Here is an 18,850-nt window from a genome sequence, read left to right on the forward strand (position 1 = left end):
CCTCCCACTTACAACCTGGTCACTATCTCACTATTAGCTACAACTACACATCCAACCACCTACAACCTGGCCACTAACTCACTATCAACTACACATCTAACCATCTACAACCTGATCACTAACTCACTATCAATTTCCCACCCACCTGGTAATCCTGGGATGGTTCATTGCCCTCTCCTGTAGATCCAGATAGCTGTGCCAACTTCTTTTTGGATCTGGAGTTCCTCCGGATAAGGAATATGATGACAGAAGCCAGGAGAATTCCCGCGATACATCCACACAGGACGAAGCTCAGTACGATGTATCTGTCATCAGACACTCGCAGACTGACAGGGTTCTGCAACAAAGAAATACAGAAAACTTGAAAGTCTTCTTTTAGTCCAACACTACTTAATAAGTCACTTTCTATGTACAAATTAATTTGTAGGCATAGCTGATCCTGACTCTCAATGTAATCAGAAAATCAGTATATATATAATGCACAATTTCATAACTCTGATAGGGAAACCTTGAAAATGATGTACATGTATATCAAGAGGACATATCTTTTGATTTTCCATTTTTTATTCAAAATATCAAGAGGCAGTATTTTATTCAGACAAAAATTTCTTTCTTAAGGATCAATTTTAGTTCTTCTAAGGTGTATCTGTACACATTTCCATACTCAATAGATCCAAGTTCAAGATTTAATTAATTTTAATTGAGGTACACTTGTGAATACATGTATACTTATAGTCTCAACCTAAAAGAGAAATTATCAACAATGAAAGAAAAAGTGAGCAAGCTCACATACCCCACGCTTCCCCAAAACTCGACAATGCAACACGTAATGAATGGCACAGTGCATTTTAAATACACAGTATAATTCAAAAAAGGGGCATTACTTGCAAAAAATCATCACATCAAAACTTCTTGCATATAAGGACATTCAAATCTTTGTATGTTACAAATTTAACTGGGCTGAAGTTTCTAGATAAATAATGGAATCAAAATTTCTTGGTAATATACAAATCTATACATTATTCTGAAATACCTACAAAGTTTCAGGAAATTCAGTGCCGGAATTATGCTGACAAACTGTTATTTAAATTCCTCAGTGATTTCGATTTGTTAATGAGTGTAAGTCCATGTCCAACACATGACAGTTTACACATTTAAATAATTGATGGAAACAAAATTATGATGTAGTCATATGAATCTGTTTATATACTGTACTTATGAAATTATTTAAGGCAAAGCACACCAATTTGAGGGGGGGGGGGGGGGGGGGGGGGAGAGAGAGAGAGAGAACTATCGAAGATGGTGTGTGTGTGAGTGTGTGTTTGTGTTAAACCATTAATATTTTGATCTCAAAATCAATAGGGGTCTTTTAAGGTCATAAAATATTTCACATAGAATTTCAGTATAAAAAGCTGATTCCAGTGAAGTTTCTTATTACCTAGCTGGAAAGTTTCTTCAATAAAAGGCAAAACTCTTAGGGCAAAAATAATGGAATCGGAATTTCCTGGTAATATGCACATCTACACACTGTGTACTAAATATCTGCAAAGTTTGTCCAAATTCTGTGCAGCGGTTTAAGAGGAGTTGTGCTGACAAACTGTTCATCTCTATATTCAAGATATGGCCAAAAACCTAAGTTGAAAAGTGCCGAAATTCCCAGAAAAAAATAATGGAATCAGAATTTCCTGGTAATATGCACATCTACACACTGTGTACTAAATATCTGCAGAGATTGACCAAATTCTGTGCAGCGGTTTAAGAGGAGTTGCGCAGACAAACTGTTCATCTTTATATTCAAGATATGGCCAAAAATCTAAGTTGAAAAGTGCCGAAATTCCCAGAAAATATAATGGAATCGGAATTTCCTGGTAATATGCACATCTATACACTGTGTGCTAAATATCTGCAAAGTTTGACCAAATTCTGTGCATTGGTTTATGAGGAGTTGTGCTGACAAACTGTTCATCTCCATATTCAAGATATGGCCAAAAATCTAAGTTGAAAAGTGCCGAAATTCCGAGAAAAAATAAAGGAATCGGAATTTCCTGGTAATATGCACATCTACACACTGTGTACTAAATATCTGCAAAGTTTGACCAAATTCTGTGCAGCGGTTTAAGAGGAGTTGTGCTGACAAACTGTTCATCTCTATATTCAAGATATGGCCAAAAATCTAAGTTGAAAAGTGCCGAAATTCCCAGAAAATATAAAGGAATCGGAATTTCCTGGTAATATGCACATCTATACATTGTGTGCTAAATATCTGCAAAGTTTGACCAAATTCTGTGCATTGGTTTATGAGGAGTTGTGCTGACAAACTGTTCATCTCCATATTCAAGATATGGCCAAAAATCTAAGTTGAAAAGTGCCGAAATTTCGAGAAAAAATAAAGGAATCGGAATTTCCTGGTAATATGCACATCTACACATTGTGTCCTAAATATCTGCAAAGTTTGACGAAATTCTGTGCAGCGGTTTATGAGGAGTTGCGCTGACAAAAAAACAGGACTGACGGACTGACTGACTGACTGACTGACTGACACACTGACTGACACACTGACTGACTGACTGACTGACGGACGGGTCAAAAACATTATACCTCACGCAACTTGTTGCGTGGGGTATAACAAAAAAAGAATTAATTTCAAGATTAAATTTGTTTATTATAGACAATTATATGTGACCACCTTTGCTGGAAAAGTCAGTATCATTGAGAGGTAAGTCCTATGAGAGTTATTTTGAAGCAGCAGATTTGCATAAATACTTTTTCAAGTAACCTTATGTCACAAATCCATTATATATTGTGTCACATATTTCTTTATAGACGTCAGTCCTAGGAGTGCAGTACAAGCCAATGTTTCATTAAAATGCCCCTCAAGGAAAAATCCCTTGACACGAAATGAAGATAATCCTGCAATATAATGCGCCGAAGCATCAAAGCATTATATATTGCTGAAGACAGCTTTAAACAAAGATAGAACTTAGTGCTTGGAGCTGAAATTCTTTTTTTTTCATATTGATTCGAAGTCAGAGAAATAATGTCTTCAGGAAAAAAAAAACAATAATCGGATTTTGAATCTTGGTAGCCACACAAATTGTTTCAGAGGCTTTGTCACATATGCAAATCTGTCCACAGTTGAATTGGTTTAATTATTCAAAAGAGCTTAAAACTTCAGTGATCTTCAGTATCAACCCTGACACAAGATCCTGTTCTTCTTGTTAAACGATAGGAAACTAGCCCCCGACATAGGCACTAGATATTGATTTGAGCTCAGTCTTTGAATTTTCTTGGTAATCTACATTTAATTAAGCTTTGTCAAGAACCTTTTATAGATTCTACTGCACAAATATATTGGATTTATTTTATTTGCCTCCTTTCCAGGATTTTAAAAAATTTTTCTTTGGCTCTTGGCCATGATGATTTTAGGACTTTAAAAGATGATGTAGCCCCTAGGTGAGAAATATAGAGAACAACATGCAGCCTTTTAATATATCTCTTTGTAATACATCATTATATTCATAAAGCAAAAAAAAAAAAAAAAAAAAAATGCAGCCATTCCACACAAATGAATCTTTTTTTGACATTTTATGACCATCAATCTCTAAGGAAATTACATCCTCTAGCCATGTACATTCATTTATTGACACCACAAAACAATAATAACTGAAGATATATTAAAATCTCTCTCCCTTTTTTTCGTATCATTTAGATGAGAAAAGCCTTAACAATTACCAGTTATAATAGTAGATTTATTTTTCACACATCTCGATTATTAAAAATAATATGGTCTCGGGGCATAAAATTAGCACATGATAGCTCTAAAAATCGGTCAATCAAATATATTGCTCATGATAATAAATTATTTCCTTGGAAATTAATTTCAAAGAATAACATGATTTGAACATTCATTATGAAGCCATGCTTTTGGTAAAGTGATACTCATTTCTTGTTTAAAATGAATCAATTAAGGGTTTATTGAATAAAATGAATTTATGCAGTTTATAACAAGTGCAATGTGTTTGTCCCTGGCACCAATGGTCATATATAAGCATGTTTTACTGCACATTTTTTAATTAACATTAATTGCTACAGCACCTTTTTCTTATTTTTCAGAAAGTTCCAAAATTCTCCACAATTTGATGTTAAATTTCATGAATAATATTACCTTTTGAACGTTCCACATCATGAAAACACAATATATATTATTCTATGACTGAGCACACTGAATTAATCCATATCAATTTAGAATTTTTTAAAGACATTAGCTATCAAAAATCATTCAACGCACTCTAGTGAAAAAGTGAAGAAATTAAATATATATATATATATATATAAAGCACTAAAAATGACCAACGACATGAACAATAATAATTAATTGTCAAATTTTCGCAGCGATTTTTTTCTACCTATTGGGAAAGGGTCCAGTACCGGTTCAGTTGGGAAAAATTGCATCGAAGTAGATCAAAGGAGAATTTTCTGGCATTTAAACAAATAAAACGTATTTTCAGTTTATTCCAACTTCATTACATATTACCCCGTGTTTTAAAGAATAAACAAAAAGTGTTTATTGTTTTTCATATCATTGTCCCTTGTTTTCGCATTTTCATGCTTTCAATTTGTCAAAATGTATGACATTACGCTGTCTACACCACAGGTCCCCCCATATTAAGACTAACTTCTACTTTCGATTCAAGCGGAAGTGAAACAATTAGTCAACTTGTACAACATGTGCAATGTTTCATTTAAAAAGAAATACAATGTCATCATAGTCTGTTGCATGGCAGTTGAATTGGGAATTTTTAGTCTCAAAATTGGGAAAAATTAACGTTTTTTGGCATTGGGAACGGTACCGTTTATCGGTACCAGTTATATAAGGAAAAAAAACGCTGTTTCGGGACAAATTCCATTCGTGACCTCGTATCATAACTTAGTAGATCTGACACTTAGGATATACAGTGTTGTTGGTTTTTAGTGCTTATATATATATATATATATATATATATATATATATATATATATATATATATATATATCATCTTCCCAAGTCACTTGGGTTTTTGATCCGCTCCACATAAACGTTTATGTGGAGTGGAGCGGATCAAAATTACCCTTGACTTGGGAAGATGTGGAACGGAGCAAATCAAAAACCCTTGACTTGGGAAGATGATTTAAGGAATCACTGTCTAGTTAGTAGAGTATGCCAGGACATCAACGATAGTTGGAAACGTGTGATAATTTGCATAACGGCGAAGCCCGTTATGCATAAATTATCCCATGTTTCCAACAATCGTTGATGTCCCTGGCATACTATACTAACTAGACAGTGATTCCTTATATTTCCATTTCATTGTGAAATAAAATTGTAAAATTTAGATTTTAAAAATGTAGACTAATAGATTTAAATTACACGAAGGCTCATATGTCAATTTCAATAGTCTCCGCCCACTGATGTCAAACACAAAGACAGCCACACGAGAATTACATGCTTATTAGGCCTTCTTAGCTCCTGACCTTTCACTTGGCGAAATTCTGCATTCCGGTAGAATGATCAAGAAATCAACTCAACTAACTTTCAAAGAGTTATCACAGAGAAAACAAATAGAAATGGAAATATATATATATATATCTCCATTTAATTCATGTTCTCTGGAGATTAAAGCTGCATGGTTAAAAATTTTGAGAGCTTTAATATATTATAGTATCAACCCTTTATATAAAATTGAATCAACAAGTACTTAAATATTTATCTGATCCATATATATTATATACATCCTTTGAAGTTTTTGCTTTTATTCAACTCCACTATTCTAATTTATCTTGGGGGAGCTCCCATTTCTTCTACATCCTACTAAAGAAATTTAAAAATCAGATCCATCAGTTCCAAAATAAAAAATTCAATAAATTTATTGTCCCAAAACTTTTATTTTAAATTGAAATTGATCTGCTTTCAATTTCTTATTTCTTGACTAGAAGTGATCTCTCGACCACGTTTCACATTTCTTCTTTTTTCTTTTTTTTTTCTTTCTTCAGTGAGTTGTGATAATAAAGATCGTTAAAAAATTCTCATCACTTAGTGTCTCTAATTTAACGAGCGAAATAAACGAAACCCTGCAGTATAAGACAGAGGGCATAAAACTGCAGAAGCCAGAATATATTGAACTTGAAACTCCTAGAGGCCAAATAAAGTCAATCTACTAGTCTGCCATGCAGACATTTTTTATGACAAAATCTCAAGACACACAAGTCTAATGCATCGGAGTGTCACTGATTTTACTTTAATTTTTTTTTTTGGCTGTAGGGTCTTGAATGATTCAGAATCAATACAGTGGCTGACCCAAGGCTGATATAGTTTATCAAAGAAGACTAATTAATCCGCAACTGTTCCGTGGAGCTAATCAATAAACACCCCGACTTTGATCAGCAGCCAAGGGGAAGTAACCACCACAATAAACGGCATGTCACTTGTATTCATGACCATTATGTAATCATTATTGCCAAGGATCTGTTCCCCCCGATTTCAGAAGCTTGTATTCATCATGGCTGACTGACTTTGGTGAATATGTGGATTGTGAGGGCAAAGAGAAAAAAAACCCATGAGCCATTTTTTTTTTTTAGTTTATAGATTCCATTTCCATTCATTAATGATCAGAATGATAAGTAGAGAGTCAACTCCATATATCGATCCCTATAGTTCTAGTCACATGACACATCCGTATAATTCTAGTTGTGAAGTAATCATTCATTGTATTTAATGTTCACAATACCTGCTCGTCATGAGTATTAATTTGTCAGATGATAGTTATACGATGAAGATTTAATTACAACAAAGCAATTAACACCTAACAAAAAATCAACATTTACACAACATTTCTGTCCAGCAGGCATGATTCTTTAGTCATGACACATCCATATTATTTTAGTTGTGAAGTAATCAACCATTGTATTAAATGTTCGCAATACCTGCTTGACAAAAATGTTGTGTAAATGGTGATCTTTTGTTACGTGTTAATTGCCTTGTTGTAATTATCAATATCTTTATCGTATAACTATCATCTGACAAATTAATACTCATGATGAGCTTTTCCATCACCTGAGGTAAACTACAATACTGTCAATGCATGAGGAAAAAAAATCCTTTTTCATATAGCCAATTCCTACAGCATACTTAATCAAATAAATAGCCCCCCCCCCTCCCTGCAATCTTCAGTCTGCCTAAACTTCCAGTACCCACATTTCGTACCAAGAAGAAAAAAGAAACATTTTGTTTTAAAAAAAAATGATACTTCTTTATTGTATTGCCAAAAAAAAAAATTGTTTTTCTTACAGCTTAAAAAATTTATCCCAAGAGTAAAATGCCTTTACTATCAAATATTGTAATTGCCATGCCAATGTCAACATATTATAAGTTTCTCAAATGTGACTACAATTCAGAATACATGGAATAATTATGCTGTTCCAGGATTGTCCCTAAGAGCCAGGGGCCTGGGATTTTCCCCATCTATATTGACGTAATCCCCCTCAACCCCCTGAACCCCCAGACACTCTTCTACTTTAGACTGTCTCCTGCTATTTGAATTCTTAGGGACAATCCTGTGTGCAACTTTAGATTTACATTTAATTAAATAAAATCAGACCGATACCTTAATCTTAATGGAACTGTGAAATTATAAGCCTGGAGCTATCTGAACAATGATTTATGTTTACTCAAATAAACAACAATGTTAATGAATATTCATTTCTTTTTTTTTAATAATCTTTCAGATATCAATATTTATTCCTACAGTAGTATAGTTACTTTATCAATCATTGTACAAGGGTTTAAAAATTGTAATTTCAAAAAGTCCCATTCATGTTAAAAAAAATAATATGAAGGCCCCAAAAATAAAACTCATTGTAAATCCTACAGAAATGAAATGCAATAAAGAAAAATAATCCAGCCAAAGAAAGACCATAAAGCCCTAATAATTCTATAATACAACTCAATGATTGACAGAACCTTGCAGGAAAAAGATGGGAAAAATCAATGCATATTATTTCATATCTGGAGCTCTTTCCTAATACAAGTATTGTGCATTAATATAACATTTATAGTTCTTAGTCATCTCTCACTTCATATACCGAGGGACTGCATATGAAATAATGCAAGGACATAATTCTCTGTTGCAACAGATCTGCAGCCTTAAATTGGCAGTAGGACCTGCTTTTCAATGTGTGATAACCGGCCTACCTCTATCATGATACTGTGTACTCGAGGCACACAATAGTAACTGAAAGATTTCTCCAAACATCAATAATTCCTCTTTTAGCAATTTTATCACCACTTTTGAACTGATAAAAACCATATCAATAATTCAGCATCTCTAATTAACATCTTTCACTTACCTTCAAATAACAGCCTAAAATTATACTCAAGTTTCTCGCACTGTGTACTCTCCATTCAAGTAATTCAAGTCAGATATAGAAGATGCATTTCTGTAAATAGCCTCCCCCTTGCCAGCCACCAGGAACCCACTATTGAACCCAATATGGAGGAAAGCCATACCCTCAGCACTGGATACATTCAGAAATCTGAGATTTTTTTCTCTCTCTACCTGGAGAGCTATGGAGCCTGTGTGAAAATGAACACAGATTCAAATTGACTCGCTGATTTTACACGAATTATCATAATATTGATTGCACCAGTGCCGGCGATGACAGGCTGTTGGCATGGCAACTAAATTCAAATGTCCCTACAAATTCATCAAAGGCCTATAGGAGACAAGGTTTTTAGCACCGGGGGAGATTCCACTGCAGATTCGTTGTCAGTGCTTCACAGCATGCTGAGATTGACAAACTATAGCCGCATTCTTGAATCTAAGTCACTTCAACTCTTACAGCGCTTCGAATCATGATGCTTAAAAGATAATCACCTGAATAACATCCACACATCTACAGAGATTGTCTTTAATGTCCAAATATAATATTTTCAGGGAAAAAAAATTCTCCCTACATTTAATACAAACATTAGGTTACTAAGTTAGTAGAATTTTGATGACATGTTTGCACTTACAACTTAATGGTAAGTAAGCTAGGTCCTTTCCTTAACTGGTTAATTACTCTCTAATTTATGTTTGCTGATAATTTTATATGAATTCAAAAATTTTTATTGTCATGTTTCATAAAGTAATTGGCAGATGTGTTTGATTAACCTCATGATTAAATGCATAAGCTATTAAGGTGATGAAAGACCAAGAAAAACCTGAATGCTAATTGATAAATTAAATTTATCTCATCGTAACTTATACCTGTAAATGATTAAGAAAGCCCACAGTAATTTAGACAGTATGAGTATGAAATTTCAAAGAAATGTAAAACCACAAAACACTTAAGTAGCCCATATATCTCATTATCGGTGATTTCTAGACCCCAGATCTCTAATCAAATTAGAATCAGTGAAACTGAAAGTTTTAGAAACAGTAGTGTGACAATTGGCACTAAAAGAAGTCCTAACTTAGTCAATATGTCACATCCCATACCAGAGGTTAATTCCTCATTATACCCTCTACTGAATCTCACATCCTGATCATTACAACACACAATCTCTTGTACACACTTTGACAAAGATTCCCAAGTCCCTTTAAATATGCATCAAATCCCATCAGATCACTCAATATCACACCCCGTGTCCATTTCAAGTCCCCATGCATTACTCTATATATCACACTCGGTATCGGTTTCAAGCCCCATGCATTATATCACAGGCATCCCATCCCATCAGATCACTCAATATTGCACCTCAACATGCATCTGTTTCAAGTCTCCCTGTATCACAACTCATCAGTCACCACTCAACATGCTCAATTTTACACCACATGTCTGTTTCAAGTCCCAATAAATTCAATCATCCCATCGAATCACTCAATATCACACCCATGTCTGTTTCAAATCCCCTTGCATTACATCCCATCAGATCACTCAATACTGCACCTTGTAACTATTTCAAGTCCCAATCAGATTGTTCAATATCACACGCAGTGTCCATTTCAAGTCCCCTTGTATCACATCTCATGAGATCACTCTGTATTGCATCTTGTGATGGCTTGCATTTCAAGTCCCCATCGCAACTCTTAATATTGCATTTTATGAAGACTAGTATGACGATTTTTCAATTCAAATATCTGTCTTGAAAGTTGAAATTAAAGAAATCAAGTGAGTATTCACATATCATGTACTCACTTTAAAAGAAGGTTCAGCTATACATGCTACAAGTCCTGCAATATTGCACTCTCTACCATGGGCTCATACATTCACCTTTGTCGTTGACTCGCGTATATCACAGTGATAAGAATGAGAAATTAAGTATGTTTGTTTTAATTCATTATAATTAAATGTCTAGGTTAATGATAGTCCATTAAGATAGATATTTACTAAAGATATATAAAACTATTAGTTTAACTTGAAATAATCCTTGAAATATTACGTTTTTTACGTTATGTCAAAAATCTTGACGTGAGCCCATTGCAGAGGTGTTTGAGAGAGGAACGAACGACAACTCTGCATAGGAGATTGGCAATATTGTCTGAAGTCATAGTAGCTCAGAATTAACTTCAAGCAGGCTCTTATCCTAACTGAATCCCTAATTTTACTTTCTTAATATTTCAAATCTTAACTTGTAGGTAGAAAAAAAAAAGATTCATGGTGTTTTCTTTTCAGAGCTTCATTCCTACAAGTATAACTAAAGAATAAGTGCAGGAAAACTGCATTTCCTGAAATTTGGCAACCTTTTTAGAACATTTATTGATACATCTTAATAAAGGCCTGTGATCTTAGACATGAAGAGTTTCCATGGATCCATATTTATACTTCTACATTTTGCATTAGTCTTTAATATAAAGGTTAACGACCACTGCACGAGAAATTATCTTTTGATCGAATCACGTAACATAATGTACTGATAATAAATCTTAATTTCAGAAGAAATAATTCCAAGAATATACCTCACTCTACACTAGGTAGACTTCAGGAATACTTCCGAACATTCTAGCATTGCAATAATTTTTTATCAAAGTATGGACACTTTGTAGGAAAACCCAAGACTATATCTTGAAACTGGAGATAATGGTTATAATTAGACCTACTGACTTCATCAGGAGAAAGAAATTTTTCCGAGACTGTTTTCTATATATGTTAACTCAATTATAAAGAACTCGTTTACAAGGAAATCTCGGGTATAAGGAAATCATTATAAATCTTGCATAGGACTTTGCATTTTGTTTCTTACATGGATATAAAGAACCTCGGATACAAGGAAGCAAAAATTGACGTCTCGATGACTTCTAAATAAAACCAGTTTTACTGTATAACAGCAGGTACGTCATGCAATCAACATTTCGTAATGCATACTTATATAACATCATTTGCAAGATGTTTTAGGCCCACAAAAGACATGTAACAAGACCTATATAAAGTAATATGTACAAGATTAATTAGGTACTAAATAGAAATCCCTTCATGCAAGAAAAAAAAAATCCAGACGGCCACTTATAGACTTCTTGATTGCAAATTAAGGTATCGCGCTGCTAATTTCAGAACAATTGTGATAAAACTCTAGAAGATAAATCTCAATTTTTTCCGGAGGTATAAGGTATACTAAAACATAATGAATCAAACGAGTGGGAAGAAATTCCAATTAAAAAAATTCTGAATCTTCCGTACTGATCACCCAGAATCGCTCGCAAAGGAAATGTCTACCACATTTTAGGAGTCTAATCATCAGTGCTAATGACAATCTAGTCATGTCAACTTCTTTCATCTAACAACATTTCTCCTTCAGCTTATAGTTTTCCACAGTAATTTGGTAGTACTTAAATTTAACATTTAAAGACATCATGAACACACCCAGCATTGTGACTTGACAATGAATTCTAATTAAAATGATGAAATGTAATGCATTCAGACATGATTCAGGGTCTCCATCAATAATTTTTGGTGTATAGTTGATTGAATCAGGCTGATTTATTTAGAGTTCTTGGTTCCTATATCAAACTAAGGTAGAAGCAGTTTGATCCTTAATGAATGATTTATACCCAACCCCCCATTACCCCTCCTAAAAAAGACATCTGTAAATTTACCTTACATACATGTATGTTCAACATTAGCTGCAATGAAATTAAATGCAATTATCATGTATGTATTTCATTTCATTGCTTACTGTCAATAAAACTGATTTCAAAATTTGAAATTTTAAAATAAAAGAAGATTGCTGTACACCCTCAGTGGACTAAGATTTTTCACATATATATATCAAATATTATCTCAGTCTGCATGTTCATTCATCTTGGTCTGGACTTTGCACATATAAAATAGTTAACAATGAAAGCCATTATGAGCCATACTATGTGTGATAGAGTAGGCTAAGAGGTGTTGTAACGAGGGGGATGTGATTTCACGATAAGTGTGACACACAGCACAACCAGGAGACTGATAGCTTCCACACTGGATTTCAGATTACCACAATGTTCAATGTTTTCACACATCAGAAAATCTCACCTCTCCTTTCCTGTTCTAGGGAAGCACAATCAATGCTTTAACTACATGGGCCTGGTACTGAAGGTTGTATATTGAGATAAATGGATTGTGGATCAGTGAATTACAATTCATGAGTTTATTCTTGAATTATTACTGACAACTTTATTCAGACAACTTTATTCAATACATTCAAACTATTCTTAATGTTTACATCTTAATTCATACATATTTTCAATTACTGATTAACATTATTTTAATTTATAATATTCTTTTTAAGGTAAAAATTTAATAATGTGACTAATTCTGATTTCAACTTTTAATACATTCTCAATAAGAGGTCCATGGGCCTTGACAGTCACCAGGGTATTATGATTTTCTTAGGCTATGAGCACTTGAGGCCCACTTGAAACTGGTCTAGATTTATGTGAGAAAAAAATTAATATTAGGTGATCACGCCATGACCAATATTCATGCAACTTAATTCAAGTCTCTTATAAGAGTTCGGGAGTAACAAAGATAGGGTACACTGCTTGACTTAAAGCATACTGTAAATGTGGATATTTTTTACTAGGGATGTGCGATTTTATCGGTATACTGGTATATCGTGATTTTTAATTGCATGATACGTATCGTGGTACGGTTACTAAAATACCGGTATTTAGGTTACATAGTTATAAATTCCAGAACTTATTCATTTATTTGTTCAATCTTTCAAATTACAATTTGAGTGTAAAAAATGTTGAAAACGGTAAAAGAATAGCTTTCTAGCATCCAAATTTGCTTGATATTATGTAAATAAAATAAAACATAGGTAATCAGAGATTACAGAGCTCAGCTCAACAAATGTTGTCTTTAATTAAGGCAAAGTCCCACACTAAACTAATAATCTAGGAGTGTGCATCCCTAGATGCAACATTTATGCAATTTTGGTCTGATAGGGCTTGCAGTTACTTGGGAATAGACTTATCTGAAAACTTTAATCTGGTTACTCATCCAAAAAATGTAGGTCAGATCCAGCATCCGAAGCAAGTTCTGAGATTGTTCATCCCTTGATGCATCATCCATGCAAGTTTGGTTCAGATAGGCATTAAAGTTACTTGGAAATGAGATCTGCTCCAAAAACTTTAATCTGGTTACTCATCCAAAAAATGTAGGTCAGATCCAGCATCCGAAGCAAGTCCAGTAGTGTGAATCCTTAGATGTATCATCCATGCAAGTTTGGTCAATATAGGGTTTATGGTTACTTGGAAATGACATCTGCTCCAAAAACCTTAACCTGGTCACTCATCCTGAAAATATAGGTCAGATCCAGCATCCGAAGCAAGTCCAGTAGTGTGCATCCTTAGATGTATCATCCATGCAAGTTTAGTCAAAAGGCCTTATAGTTACTTGGAAATGAGATCTGCTCCAAAAACTTTAACCTTGTCACTCATCCGGAAAATATAGGTCAGATCCAGCATCCGAAGCAAGTCCAGTAGTGTGAATCCTTAGATGTATCATCCATGCAAGTTTGGTCAATATAGGGTTTATGGTTACTTGGAAATGACATCTGCTCCAAAAACCTTAACCTGGTCACTCATCCTGAAAATATAGGTCAGATCCAGCATCCGAAGCAAGTCCAGTAGTGTGCATCCTTAGATGTATCATCCATGCAAGTTTAGTCAAAAGGCCTTATAGTTACTTGGAAATGAGATCTGCTCCAAAAACTTTAACCTTGTCACTCATCCGGAAAATATAGGTCAGATCCAGCATCCGAAGCAAGTCCAGTAGTGTACATCCTTAGATGTATCATCCATGCAAGTTTGGTCAATATAGGGCTTATAGTTACTTTGAAATAAGACCTGCTCCAAAAACTTTAACCTGCTCCAAAACATTAACCTGGTCTTTCTTTAGCTGAAATTGCAGCATCTGAAACCTTGACTGGTACAATGAAACACACTAGAAGCATCCTCCATACAACTCTGACTAATATAGGCCATAGAAGTACTTTAAGAGAAAACTGCTCCAAAAACCTTAACCTGGGACGCCGACACCCATGCCAAGGGTATTACATAAGCTCCCCCAACTTCGTTGAGGTGAGCTAAAAATGAAACAAGAGGCCCAAGGGCCTTAACGGTCACCTGAGTATAATGCAACAATTTAGAGGATCCATAGAGTATAAAATGAACTGAAAGGTGAAGCTTTGTTACCCAAAAGCAAGAAAAATAGGGTGATCAGGATCAACAAAATAATTAATCTAGTATTAATTAACAGTTCATAAATTAGGTTCTAATCTGTTCCCCATTTATCACTATCACCATACAGTATATTAACAAACTTATCAAAAGAGCCCCCCCCCCCCCCCCCCCCCCCCCAGCGAGAAACACCAGAGCCTCTCACCCTGGGACCAGAAGTTTGCCCATCATAAGTAATCACTTTGTTTATCTGCTTAACACTAAGAGCAGACAGGGTTATTTAATAGAATTAATGCATTTTCACTATATTATCAAGAGCCCCACCCTTATACCAGCACATCTGACCCAGGGGACATGCAATTCACTACTCTGGAAGAAACATTCTTGCTCATCATAACTATACACTTAGCTTCTTTGCTTTTTAACCAGGAGAAGAAAAGAATATTTTCAAGGAAATTTTGCTTTTTCACTATATAATCAATAGAGCCCCCCCCCCCCTTTTTCACCAGAACCCTTGACCCTGGGGCCATGAAATTCACAATTTTTGAAGAGGCATCCTTGTGTATCATAACAATGTACTTAATTTGTTAAAATAATACCCAGGGGCAGAGAAGAAGATTATCAAATAAATAGTTCACCTTCACTATAGGATCTATATAGCCCCACCCTAACACCAGAACCCCTGATCCTTGGGCCATGAATTTCACAATTTTGGAAGAGGCATCCTTGCTCATCATAACAATTTACTTAGTTTGTTTAAATAATACCCAGGAGCAGAGAAGAAGATTTTTAAACATAAATGCATTTTCACTCTATAATAAATAGAGCCCCGCCCTAACACCAGAACTCCTGATCCGGGGGCCATGAAATTCTTAATTTTGGAAGAGGCATCCTTGCTTATCATAACTATGTATTTAATTTGTTTAAATAATACCCAAGAGTAGAGAAGAAAATTTTCAAAGAAATAATGCACTTTCACTGTAAGATCTGTATAGCCCCGGCCTAGCACCAGAACCCTTGATCCTGGGGCCATGAATTTCACAATTTTGGAAGAGGCACTCTTGCTTATCATAACTATGTATTTAATTTGTTTCAATAATACCCAGGAGTAGAGAAGAAGATTTTCAAAGAAATAATGCACTTTCACTATATGATCTACATAGCCCCACCCTAGCACCAGAACCCCTGACCCTGGGGCCATGAGTTACACAATTTTGGCAGAGTCATTCTTGCTTATCATAAATATATATTTAATTTGTTTAAATAATACCCAGGAGTAGAGAAGAAGATTTTCAAAGAAATAATGCATTTTCACTATATGACCTATATAGCCCCACCCTAGCACCAGAACCCCTGACCCTCGGGCTATGAATTTCACAGTTTTGGTAGAGTCACTCTTGTTTATCAGAACAATGTATTTAATTTGTTTAAATAATACCCAAGAGTAGAGAAGAAGATTTTCAAAGAAATAATTCATTTTCACTATATGATCTATATAGCCCCAGCCTAGCACCAGAACTCCTGACCCTGGGGCTATGAATTTCACAATTTTGGTAGTCACTCTTGCTTATCATAACTATGTATTTAATTTGTTTAAATAATACCCAAGAGTAGAGAAGAAAATTTTCAAAGAAATAATGCACTTTCACTATAAGATCTGTATAGCCCCGGCCTAGCACCAGAACCCTTGATCCTGGGGCCATGAATTTCACAATTTTGGAAGAGGCACTCTTGCTTATCATAACTATGTATTTAATTTGTTTAAATCATACCCAAGAGTAGAGAAGAAGATTTTCAAAGAAATAATGCACTTTCACTATATGATCTATATAGCCCCAGCCTAGCACCAGAACCCCTGACCCTGGGGCTATGAATTTCACAATTTTGGTAGAGTCACTCTTGCTTATCATAACTATGTATTTAATTTGTTTAAATAATACCCAAGAGTAGAGAAGAAGATTTTCAAAGAAATAATGCACTTTCACTATTTGATCTATATAGCCCCACCCTAGCACCAGAACCCCTGACCCTGGGGCCATGAATTTCACAATTTTGGTAGAGTCACTCTTGCTTATCATAACTATGTATTTAATTTGTTTAAATAATACCCAAGAGTAGAGAAGAAGATTTTCAAAGAAATAATGCACTTTCACTATTTGATCTATATAGCCCCACCCTAGCACCAGAACCCCTGACCCTGGGGCCATGAATTTCACAATTTTGGTAGAGGACTCAATGCTTATTACAATCATGCCAACAGTTTGACTGCTTGATATCCAGGAGTAAAGAAGAAGATATTTAAAGATATATCGCAATATGAAATTTTTGGCGATACACATCCCTATTTTTTACGGAGTAAAATTTTGCAATTTTATGGAACAAATTGTCACACAATTAAGCTCTAATAATCATGTAAACAGTTTGCCTGTTTAATGTCCAATGAGTATAGAGACTGAAAAAGATTTTCAAAGATATGAAATTGATTTTTCCTATATACCCAACTAAGCCCCACCCTGATGCCTGAACCATGTGCCTGGGCTACAAATTTCACAACTTGGGTTGAACAGTTTAAGTGATCATTATATTCATGTTAGTAGTACTAAACTGTTTGCTTATTTACTGTCCATGAGTAGAGCTGGAGGAAGAATTTCAAAGATATAAATATATTTCCAATATATGACCAACTAAACCCCACACAAATTTAAGGCATGAACCAAGGACCCAGGGGAGTGGGCACCTTGAAATTAAATTTAAAACTCATGTTCCCTATCACCCATAAATGCTTGGGGGGAAGGGGGGGGGGGAGTTAATGCTTACATACCAAAATTGGTTGAAAAGTTGTGGTTTCAAAGAAGAAGCTGTAAATGCATGCATGTTCAAAAGTTGATGACTGATGGACAATGCACAATGCTGGACAAATACAGATAGCAATAAGTCACCTGTGTGACTCGAAATCTAAATATAATATTTTATAATTAAATGTCCTATTTGCACTATTCTCATCAGCAAACTACTTTCCCTGATACCATTATTATAAATTTCAGTTAAAATACCTCTAATTCTTAAAAGACAGGATTTAATTACGATCAATTGACTGCAGCAGTTCTCATTCAAATTACTATCTACAACATTTTGTGAAAAAAAATTAGGTGTCATGATATAAACGCATTCAAACCTTGATGTTTACATCTGCAAAATATATGTATCAATTGCTGATAATTTAACAAAAGTTCCTTTTTTACACACTGATTTGATCATGAGACTAATTTTCACTTCATCTATTATTTCTTTGAAATGATAGTTCAGATGCCCTTAATCATGCATTCCTACTCTAAAGTTTATAAGTATCCCTGCAAATATTTTTTTTATTGATAACGTACTAACATTTCATTAATTTATCCGTAGGCTTGTAATCCTTGATCATCCTTTACCAATCCTAATACATTTCTTTAAAAAAAAATAATTGATATATCTCATTTCCGCTCTCTCATTTCCTGCATTCACAAAGCAATTTAAATCTCACTTTTTTAATAAATGTAAGATTTTTTTCTTTTCGGGATAAAAAATAATTTGATGAATCTTATCCTCTGGAGTTTAAAGAAAAAAATATTTATGCAAGCCATTTTGATCATGTTCTGGCTGTACTGATCATCAGAAAGAAGGAGAAAAATGGAGCCAGATTGGATTTTCCCCTGCTTTGATAAATTTCCTAGAAATCTTTTGAAAATTTATGAATTAAAGGGGGAAAAAACCTTTTTTGCCAAGAAATTGAATTTATTTCAACAAATAACTGCTCTTTAAATTTTATCTTGAGCACTCTCTTCAACAGCCTCGTTTCAATATAATTGAAAACCCTTTATTCTGTTCTTCTTTTAATTCAGAAAGCGCAGACATATAGTTATGAAAACTATTAAATCCCTGATTTTCATGCATTTAAAATTATTTCTCTACCAGATACAATATAGTCTACATTTCCTTACTGAGCTAACGACTGAAGATTGACACAAACATTATCACTTCAAAGTGTGATTTAATTAATATCGGATTTCAACTGCAAGTTCCCGTCAAAGACTATAATGCCTCTTTTCTGACATATTAATCTAACAACAGACTTAATCAGAAGAGAGAACCACACAACAGAGAACTCCATTAAAGGTATGCAAACAATG

General features: G+C 34.4%; 1 protein-coding gene across 1 annotated transcript in view; it reads right to left on the reverse strand.

Annotated features, from left to right (window-relative positions):
- LOC133188398 (receptor-type tyrosine-protein phosphatase N2-like) overlaps positions 1-18,850 on the reverse strand; it is a 107,580-nt gene that overhangs the window by 24,348 nt on the left and 64,382 nt on the right. The window contains exon 11 of the mRNA XM_061323797.1: positions 146-337. Within this exon, the coding sequence (XP_061179781.1) occupies positions 146-337 (192 nt within the window). The remainder of the gene's footprint in view (positions 1-145; positions 338-18,850) is intronic.

This window comes from Saccostrea echinata, unplaced genomic scaffold (genome assembly GCF_033153115.1).
Source record: "Saccostrea echinata isolate AGI-Se365-2 ecotype Australia unplaced genomic scaffold, CSIRO_AGI_Sech_v1 ptg000016l, whole genome shotgun sequence".
Classification (NCBI taxonomy): Eukaryota; Metazoa; Mollusca; class Bivalvia; order Ostreida; family Ostreidae; genus Saccostrea; species Saccostrea echinata.